The following is a 10,239-nucleotide window of genomic DNA, read 5'->3' as shown; positions in this document are numbered from 1 at the left end:
TTTGTGGTGAGTTGTTGAACAGTAAATTCTGGGGACAAGGAGGAGGGAGAAGTTGAAAATAAAGTTGTAACAGCTAAGCCACAAACAGGCATAAGAATAAGCTGTCGGAAGGTCTCTTCAGCTGCGGTGAGAGAAGGAGCTGGTCGAGTATCTCAAGAAAAGGCCGACGGATTTGCAAGCTGGGCAAGAAAAGCACGCGTGTGGCCGCCAGGTACGTATCTCGGAGGGTTTGCACGATGCAGAGGACCTGCACACGCAGCGGAAGCTGAGCTACACCTGCTCCTGAGGATGTTAATTATTTATCCCTTTGCTCTTCAGCCCTCGCCCATCGCCGGCTCCCGACCTGCACGACCCGGTCTGGGGCCTCCCCTCCCGCCGCCGCGACCACGACCTCCTTCTGCCTGAGCATCCAGGCTTGCCTATTGCCAGTGGGCTACCAAGCGCGACGCGGGGCGGGGGGGGACGGGACGGCCGCGGAGCCCTTCGACGCCAGCTCCAGCCCCTGTTTGCCTCAGGGAGCCGAAAAGCTTTGTTTCAGCTGGGGCCAGCCCCGGCCCGGGGGCCATCCCAGGCCGCTCTGGCCCCGGAGGGCGATGCCGGCCGGCAGGCAGAGCGGGGCCGGGGCGGCGCGGGCGAGGGGCCGTCCCGCAGGCCCCGCAGGGCGGCGCGGATCGCCCGCTCCCCGCGGCCGCGGCTCCCCGGCCCCTCGGCCCCCCGCCGCCGCCGCGGGGGCGGACCCAGGCCCAGCCCAGCGCGGGGGCCGGGTCGCCGCCGCCGCCGCCGCCCCCTGGCGGAGCCGCCCGCCGCGCCGCGCCGGGCCGGGCCGGGCCGGGCCGCGGCGGCAGCCGCCGGAGCTGGAACTGGTGCCGGTATCGGCGCCGCTGCCGCGGCCGCGCCCGCCGCTGCTGGGGGAGGCGGCGCCCGCGCCGCGCCCCCGCGCCCCGCCCGCCCCCGGCAGCAGCAGCAGCGGCGGCAGCGGCAGCCTCAGCACCTCCGCCAGCTCCGCCGGCAGCTCCAGCGGCAGCACCATGGACCTCTCCTTCATGGCCGCGCAGGTAGGGCGCGCCGACGGGACGGGACGGGGCGGCGGCGGCGGGGCGCCCGTCCCCTCGTCTGGTTTTCCGCTCGTGTCCTCCCCGCTCCGAAGTTGCGGCGGCAGACCCGGGCGGCGCCGCGGCGTGGGGAGGGGGCGAGGGCGGAAAGAAGAGGAAAGCCGAGGGAAAGGCGGCCCGCCGGAACGGGCGGCGCGGCGGCGGGAGGAGTTGGCGGCGCGGGTCGGGGCGCAGCACCTGTTGGCGCCGGGCCCGGCCGCCGCCCGCTCGCCCCGGCTGCCCGGCTGGCGGTCCGTGCCGCGGCCGCACCGCCTGCGGGCCGGGGGGGGCCGCGGGAGGCAACGGCTCCCCTTCCCGCGAGGGCGGGCTGCGAAGAGGAGTCGGAGATGTGCTTTTTCGGGTCTTCTCCTCCCTTCCGTGCCGCGGGTGTGCGTGCGGCTGTGTTTCTGGAAGTGTGTCTTTGCACACGGAATCTGGCTTGGCGCAGATAGAAATACTCTTCTGTTTGCATGAGCGAATTGTTTAAATTGCAGCCAAGTTCTGGATCTCAGCTCGAGGCGTGATCGCGGGTATCCGTGTTCAGGGTGCTGATGCTTAATATGCTGAGAAGTATGGAATGGCTATAAGCCACCCAAAGCCAAAAATCATCTTGGTGAATCCCGGCGAATTAGGATTTTAAACAGTCAAACAGTGCTATGCCTCAGAAAAAAGTCACGCTTACTGAACATCCATTTCATATTTTCCAGGATAATTTCTTCTATTCCTGCAGATACTTAACTGTATGTACGTAGTTGGGTTTTTTCAAGAATGATTTGGATCCGTGTCTGAGCTTTTGCCAGAAAATGTCACCCACTGCTTAGAGGTGGAGTAAGGGCCAGGGAGGCCCTTCCACACTGTTGCTGCCTGAGCACCGACTTCAGCTGGAGGTGGTTGGTGGAAACCAAGTCTGACCCTTGCTGCATTGTTCTGTTTCATTAATGCAATGGCTGTTTTGTCGTGTTCCCTTCCTAAAGTCTGCTTCTGAGGGGGGGTCAGGCTCTGCCTTTCTGAAGGTGGCAGTGGGCTGTCCAAGAATCTCTTCCACTTGGAGGTATTTCTAAGATTTTTTTTTTTTTTTAAGGAAAACCACAATGGGGAGGAGGAAAGCATCATTTCTACCCATTTGAGGTCTTCCTGGGAACTGGAGTATTCAAAGGAAATTTTGTATGTGTCAAATCATTTTCCTACGGTCCTCAGCACAATCAGTGAGCTCCCTGTGACCATCTTTTGTTCCCTAAGCACTGGGCTGAAGTGGGATGCCCCTGTTGCCCAGAAGCAGAGGTGCAGCACAGCGGCAGGTGGTGTGTGCTGAAGTGGGGACTAGTGCTGCCCTTTCCCCTTCTATGCTCTCCCTTATTCTTGCTGTCCCATATTCCACATATCTTCTACCCTAATTCTGTGCATTGGAAGAGTCACAAAGATGGGTGCTTTAGTCCTTTCAGAAAAGTTCCCTGAACAAATATGTCTTATACTTACTAAGGTTACTAATGCAACAATTTACAGTGAATTACGTGCTTTTCTTCCTGATCCTCTGGGGTTGGTTTATTATTTTCCTTTGTCACAACAAGTGCCAAAGAGTAATTTTTTTCAGTGTTATTTTGGTGAATTTGGGGAATCTGACTTCCTCGGGCAACATCTTTTTAAGGAAGACAAGTATGTATGTTAAAACCCCGCAGCAGGGAAAGCTACCTGTGGAGCGAGGTTTGCCCTCACCGACATGGGTGCAGATCTTCTGTCCCTGAGGCAGAAGAGGTAGAAGCGTTCACCGCGTTCCCCCCCCCCCCCCGGACACCATTCAGCAGCATGGGGATAGGGACAAGCTGCAAGAAGACTGGGGTGCAGTTACACACGATCCTTCCTGTGGCCCAGTACGCCTCGGGAAGAAAGGATGGACTACCTTGGAGCCGTCTCTGCCAGGAAGCCCTTTGGGTGGTGCGGGGAAGGCGGGAGGCAGTCGGGGCTCTCCCAGCAGGAGCATGGGGCTCACTGGGTCTGCACAGCACCTGGTTCACGGGGAACATGGGGCAGTCCTCCGGGGGGTATTGGTGTAATTAACCTTTTATGAGCTGTAGGAGAGGATTTCTTGGGCTACTCTTCTACTGAAGGAAAAGAATCCAGTTGTTAGGTCACTGTGTACAGCAGATGCTATGCTTAGCTCTGTTAGTCCCCTGTCACAGGCGTTTTATACCTTTCTTCCTGAACCGGGCAACCCTTTCCATTCCTGTCACCACAGTGGCATTTAACCCCCAGAGTGTCACTCCTCTAATTTAGGTATTGCTTTCTTTTCCCTGCTATATCTTTTTTGTCTCTTTTTTGAATCATCTCTGTGGCATCTCTAGTGGTGTGGTCCATTGAGATGACTTTCAATAAGGGATATGTGAGAACAGAAGAGAATTATTGACCTGCACTCCCTGCTCATAACTGCTTTTAAAGATGCTCTGCTATCACTCTCATTAACATCCTTGTGACCTACAATGGAGATTGCATTTTACCTGATGAATACCAGGTACATTAATACTCTATATGAAAATAGGTAATGCCTAAACTGAGATGCTTGATGGCATAAAAGCAATGGTTACCTCTCAAGTTAATTTAGTTTCTAGAGGGTACTGTAGATATTTATGTTCCTCTAAGTTGCTTTTGTATATTATTCTTACCACACCTTTGCACCACTCTTTGTGGACCCAGGTTGGCTTTGCTAGATGTCTTGTGAGACACCACAGATGATCTGTACCTTAGAGCCCCTCTGACGCATGCACAGAGACAGAAGGTGTGTGCAAGTTACGTTAACACTTTCCACCTCAGTGATACTATAGTGTATTATGGTGGCTTAGAATCTGGCCTCCTCTAAAGTGCACAAGGTGAAAGTGTAAGGCCAGGTAATGCAAGAGTTAACAGTGTCTTCGAAGTAGTGTTTTGGTGCATTTGCTAAAATGTTCAGTGGGTGAGAGTTTGCACATCTGGATAACTGTATTGACACCTGAATACGAGGAACCGTACTTTCTAGAAGCATTGGGTATACAAAACTATACGAATAAACTGCAGCTTTCATATTCACCACCTCCCCTCCTTTTTAAGATGTCTGTGAGATGGTTTGTGCCTTGGAGGCCCTGAAGCCATTTCATGTGCCAGCAGAAAGATAAATGAAATGCCCCTTTGAATGATATATTTGATGCTATAGAAAGGAGAACAGGAGATTGTCAGGTAGTAATGCTAACAAATCTGTGCAGTGTAGATACAGCATGAGGATTTAGATGCCCAGCTTAAGCAACCACATCTGAACATCTCAGCTGTAGTACATTGATTAGCTATGTTAAGAAGAACAGCTTTTGACCATAACAATTAAATCTGTTGTTAAAGTAAACCTTTTTGCATCTGTGTGTTCGTCAGTAGTCAGTCGTGCAGGCTTGGGTGTCTGCTGTTCTGTGGGTGCTCTAATTGATTTTGGTTAAGGTCAGTTTTGCTAATAAGCATGACTTGCACCTAGTTAAAGTCAATTAGCTAGTACTTTTTTTCATTTTAAATCCATATTTTAATTAAAGTAATCCTGTACACCTCAAGATGCTATGCCAAAGGTGTTCAGCCACTGCTGAGCTGTATGACTGGCTCATTTGTGTGTGTTGTTCAGTGATTTCAGAGTGCTCTTGTAGTCTAGGTAACCTCAGAAATGGCCTCTTCTTATAGCTAGAGACTTTTGCTTCCAGCGTAAAAGCCTGGGTTTGGGGGATGTGGAGCACTGGGTCCAAGCTAAGAGCACGTGGTGCTTTTCAGCAGGGGTCAGGGGTTTGCTGTCAGACGGCCAGTGGTGAGCTGCCCCCCTCCCCGCCTCTGACACACTAAAATTAATATCCGTTTAACAACCAGCTAAAGCGTTTCTGGTGGAAAAAACTGTTACAAGGAAAATTGCATCTGGATTAATGGGAGTAGGGTTGAAACGTGTATTCAACTTGAAAAAATAGAGGCGCATAGTGGGGAAAAACTGGAAGCTAGAGAAGAAAAAAATGATGGCATGGTCTTCAGTATGATACAAATCGATATGAACTGAACAGCACCTGCAGTCAATAATGCCAATTATGTGTTTTTCAAGATTTATGTTTGCAATTTAACTTTTCCTTAAGTGATTTCTCTAATTTTTGTTTCATATTGAAAATGAGGAATGGATTTCTTTAATTTGCAATATTTTTATGGTCGGGTATATCTCCATACAGTAAAAATACTATTTTAATTATCAGATAAATGATCTTTTCTTCTTTTACATATAGAACAGGGAAATGCTAGTAAGAACCTTGGGACCACGGCCATTTCTGTGGATTTTTTTTGGTCTCAGTCATATATAATTTATGTATGAATTATCTGTTGATTCTCCATGTTCAAAAGCTCTTTGTAAACAACTTCTGAGGATTTGAAATACAATAAATTGAATTCTTTGTGTTTAGTTTCAATGATTGAAAGTTGTATTTTTGTAATCTTAAATTTCTATTGTAGTGCTGAGGATTTTTTTTTTTAGTTAAAACCCCCCCATGACATGCTTCAGGAGCTAGAGAAACAAATGAACAAGATTGGTACAGAAAGTAAAACCATTTAAATAATAAAGATGATTTAAATTTCATTGGTTTTGTGTTCTGTATTACTTTTCCAGGATTTCAGGTCTGATCAGTGATCATTCAGGTCACTTTGAGCCTTTTATTGCATTGGCAGTAGTAGTTCAGGTCACTTTCCCCAAAGGACGATGGTGGTCTTTGGTGTACCTTGAAAAAACCCTATAGCTACCTGTAACTGTGTCAGAATAACAAGTCCAAGGCTACCACGCCTCCACATGAAACATATGTTATTGAGCTATGTAACTTCTGGAAAGCACTGGAATACACAGAGTAAACTGAGTTCATTTAGGACATGTTTGACTTAATACTCATATTTTTGAGAAGACACGGACTGCCCATGTCTATGCTGCAAAGCTGGTGTGGGCACAAAGGGTGTGCTTGGCATTTTTAGACACCCAGCCACCTTAACAGAGATGCTGCAGTTCCAGAAGTCCCAGACATAGGTGCAGTATCCTTTAATTCCTTTCTAATGAGATTTCTGTATGCTAGAGGATGCACAATTAGGATCCGCTGTACTCTGCTGTATCAGCATAGAGGAACCAGAGTGCATGATAATCCTGCTTCTGTTTTCCCAGTTTTTGTTTATGTATTCTCCATCTCAGGGGTCAAGAGGGATTCAAAGTCTTTATTAGCTGTGTGCTCTTTCTGCAGCAAGGTAATCTGAAGGTATTAGAAACAAGAGGGTTTAGATTTTTGGTTTTGGTAGGTTATTCCCACCAGCTCAAAACAGAATCCAGACTACTTGCTCAATGTGAGCTTGTGTGTGTGCCTGTGTGTACCATACATGTGCCGAGAAAGCTGAATTCACTGCCTGCCTCCAGAGAGAGACAGACCTTTTGGTCATGTTTGTACTTGGAGAATCTATGCATGACAGTGCTGAATGGGGCGGTCGTTTGGAAGCTTTGACATTGCTGGTAAGCTTACAACTGATTTGTTCTACTTTTTTTCTTTAAAAAAGTGTGATTGCCAAAAAATAAGCTCTAAAACAAACCCCATGGAGAATGAAGATTTAAAGATGCATGAACCTCTGCTTCTCGAAAGCTGCCTTGATTATAATCTAAGACCTAAGACAAAACCTTTTTGATCCATCACATCCAACATTAATAATGTTAGCGAGGAGGATGTAGGCATTCTCTTACATGACCAGTTCAGTGCTCACTTACGTACAGCATAACAGGGCACTGACCATTATTCCACCAGCTTAGCTTTCTCCAAAGGTTGAAAGTAATTTTCTCCGGCATCCTTTGATTCCTTCAGAACGTCTTGACCTATAATAATTAGAATCAAAGCATCAGGAAGCTGAAAGAGCATATCCGAGTTTAACTAAGGATGTCTCAGATGCTCAAAGTTCAGGCTTAAATCCTGATGCCTCACTGTGGTATGGCACAGTCACAGGGACCAGCTGTGTAATCCAGATGTTGCCAAAATCCTGTTCTGTGTGCAGAAATCAGTGGTGTCCTCATCCAGGATGTTGCCAGCAGTTGAGGTGAGAATCATTTTCTGGAGAAGTCTTTCTGCTAGCTGCTTGGTGCGACTGCATTAGATTTTTATTAGGGAGGGGAACACAAGGAATCCCTGCACTTTTCTTACCACTGGAGTAACACTGCAGGCCGCATTTCCAAGTCTTGTATGGCAGAAATTTCTGTTCCAGCAAAGCTTTTGAAAATTCTGCAGAGATTTGGGCATACTGGTTTTATAAAGTGTTGTTACTGCACTTTGGAGGAGGCTGTTGTTCCAGGACTGTGTTTGTAATTGCTGTCAAAGATGCTAAAAGCAGTGATTCCAATCCAGCAAAACACTTCAAGCACTTAACTGCACTTGGAGCACATGTATATTGTTGCAGTAACATCAGCAGGACTGTCCACTTGCTTAAAATGAAATATCTCAAAGCCTGGCACAGATGGGGCAAGAATGCTTTGCAATTCATAGGAAAATGTCCTAGAAGAGCAAGAGGAAACCTACTATTGGTCATATTATTAATCCAGGGAAGGCTGAGACTATGTGTTTTGGAGTGACACTATTTCCATCAATTAATAGGATCACCAGTTTCTCACAGGAGCTGCTGAATGTTAGAGGAGGAGGATGTGGTAGGAGGGGGGTGGTAGGGAAGGGAGAGTAGGATGTGGCTCACGTGATGCATGTGTTTGTGAAGTCTAGTTATGTGCACCCTTGCACAGGGAAGGTTAGAAGATACTGGAAATAATTTCTTTGTGTCTCATGCTGATTAACTGTGAGACTAATTCTGTGAAGTGTTTTGGTTTTTTTTACTCAATTGCGTGATTTTCAGCAGATATAGGCTAAAGAGTTCACAAAGGGACCAGATCACACATATTTCCATCTTTGTTGAATGTGGGAGGTTTTTAAGATGACTGCAAATGGACACATTCACATGCTTTACAAAGATAAAGTGGGAGCCTTTCACAACACAGTTGATGGCAGCAACAGCTGGGGTCCTGTCGTACACAGAAAATAGCTACAAATGGCAGGTGAGAGGAATGAAGACTGAAGCAGCACTATATTCATGCCAAACATCTTGCTTGTTCAGGTGCCTGGTATTTCTTTAGCAGTAAGAGCCCAGGACTGTTGTATACTGAGCAGTAATGCTCTTGGCAGACTTGATGAGAGCTGAGTTGCTGGGTAGCAGTTGGGTAGCCCAATGGTACTGGGTTGTTTTGGTTTTTTTTAAAGCTTGTTTTTGCCTAATCTAGGCTGATTTTCTCAATTCGTCGATGAGTTGTAAACATGGAGTTGGAGGTCCTGTTTTAAGTTTTGTTTGAAATGGGATGGATGCTGGCCAGTAGGAAGCTAGTTTCACCACTTTCCTAACCTTATTCCCATACCCGGCAAAAGCCAAAAAACTCCAAATGATTCAAAGGGTTGCATGGGACTTAGTAAAGCAGCGTGATGCTTTGGTGACTGTTGGTACACCATCAAATTAAATCCTTGATCAAAGAAAACATTAGAGCATTCAAATGAAGTGCAGTGATGTGGAAAGGAGAAAATTAGAACAGCAACCCAAGTAAATTCAGCAGTGACCAGCTCTGTTTGCTTGCTATGTCTGTCTGCTGGGACTTACTTTCCTTGAAGGTATTTTCTGTCATGAATTGCACTGTCTGCCTAAGCCAGTGAGGTCTCTTGGAGTCCTGTCTGTTGTTTCGGCAGGCTTCTTGGTTTGATGAGTGTAGTATCCTAAATGGGATTAATGTTAACCCCTTCCACTGTTCACAGGGGGGATGATTTTTAAAGGTGTCTTTTGAAATAGTGATGGCTCTCTGTTGTGGTTTTAAGCAATTTTTTCCAGCGGATACATGCTCAAGTGTGAAAGGAAGGTCCTTGAAAATTGGTTGTAACCTGATGATAGTCATGTCACCCATCAGTGGCTTGATCTACTTTTCGTGGATACATTAGGAGTTGCTCCATTTCCATGGAGTAGCAGCAGGATAAATGCAGTGGACGCTTTTGGCAAACATGATCCTGCCATTGCATATGCAAGTTGTTAGCACTTTGGAACAAAAAGGGTCAAAATTAAGTGTGTGAACAACTTGCCATCTATTTTGAAGGTGCTGAGTGGCCAGGGTGTGCTCTCCTGTCCTCTCTGGTGCTGCAGTGAACAATACCTGTCCCTCCGTTGAGCACTGAATAGGAGACAAACCCATGGCCAGCTGCGACGCCAAGACCAGGAGCGCTGGTCGCTTGTTGAATGCATGCTCTGCAGCTTTGGAAGGATTACAGGGAGCAGGGGCAACACAGGGTGGAAGATCTCTCCCTGCAGATATGACCATGTGGTGTGTACATGACAGCCAGAACTGATGCCGTTAGCGGTAGTCACTACCCACCCTTTCTCTCGCTGGCTCGCACACCCACACAATGCTTTCAGGTCTGTCTCACAGCACCGGCTGTTTGAAGTGACACGTAGTCTTAGGCTGAATCTTCAGTCTTTCTGTTCTGAAAGCTGAATTCCACACTCCTTGTAGCTGCCAGAACCAAAACCTGCCAAGCAGCAGCTAATTAGAAAACATTAATGTTAACAGTCACTTCAGAAAAGCTCAGCACCTCTTTGCAGTGAGCTGTTGCATACAGGGCCAATATCTTTTGTTTTGCAAAGAGATTATCTCCAGTTTGGAAATGTTTTAAAAAATAATTAAAAAGAAAGCTTTTAACCTCAGCTGGTTCTGTTTGTTGTAATTTTGCTTGTAAGCCTTTCAAATGTTAGGAAAAGGGGAACAGTCTAGGAGTGAGCCATGCATGGCTAAAACAAAACCAAACTTCCATCGACTTCCACTGTGGCTTTTTTTTTCCTGCCAAAACAACTGGATGAGCATTTGCAAGATGTGGGAAGGTGTGCTGGGTTCTGCGACTGATAAAAGCTACCAGCCCCACAGAGTCACTACATGGAAGGAGAAAGGACAACCACGTTGCTTCAGCTGATGCATGTTGAGGTGTATGTTCAGAGAGAAAAAGTAACAGTCAAACTGATGAGAAAGCAAAAGTATTAAATGTAAAGTTTTAAAGGACTTCTGAAAGTGCAGCTGAACCCAAGGACTTGG

The 10,239-nt window shown here is 47.3% G+C and overlaps 1 protein-coding gene across 1 annotated transcript in view; it reads left to right on the top strand.

Moving 5' to 3' along the window:
• Nucleotides 1-956: 956 nt before the first annotated feature.
• Nucleotides 957-10,239, top strand: part of C6H14orf132 (chromosome 6 C14orf132 homolog) — a 35,375-nt gene continuing 26,092 nt past the window's right edge. The window contains exon 1 of the mRNA XM_075029892.1: nucleotides 957-1,055. Within this exon, the coding sequence (XP_074885993.1) occupies nucleotides 1,029-1,055 (27 nt within the window). The 5' untranslated portion in view covers nucleotides 957-1,028. The remainder of the gene's footprint in view (nucleotides 1,056-10,239) is intronic.

This window comes from Buteo buteo, chromosome 6 (assembly GCF_964188355.1).
Source record: "Buteo buteo chromosome 6, bButBut1.hap1.1, whole genome shotgun sequence".
Lineage (NCBI taxonomy): Eukaryota > Metazoa > Chordata > Aves > Accipitriformes > Accipitridae > Buteo > Buteo buteo.
This window is presented reverse-complemented; position numbering and strand designations above follow the sequence as displayed.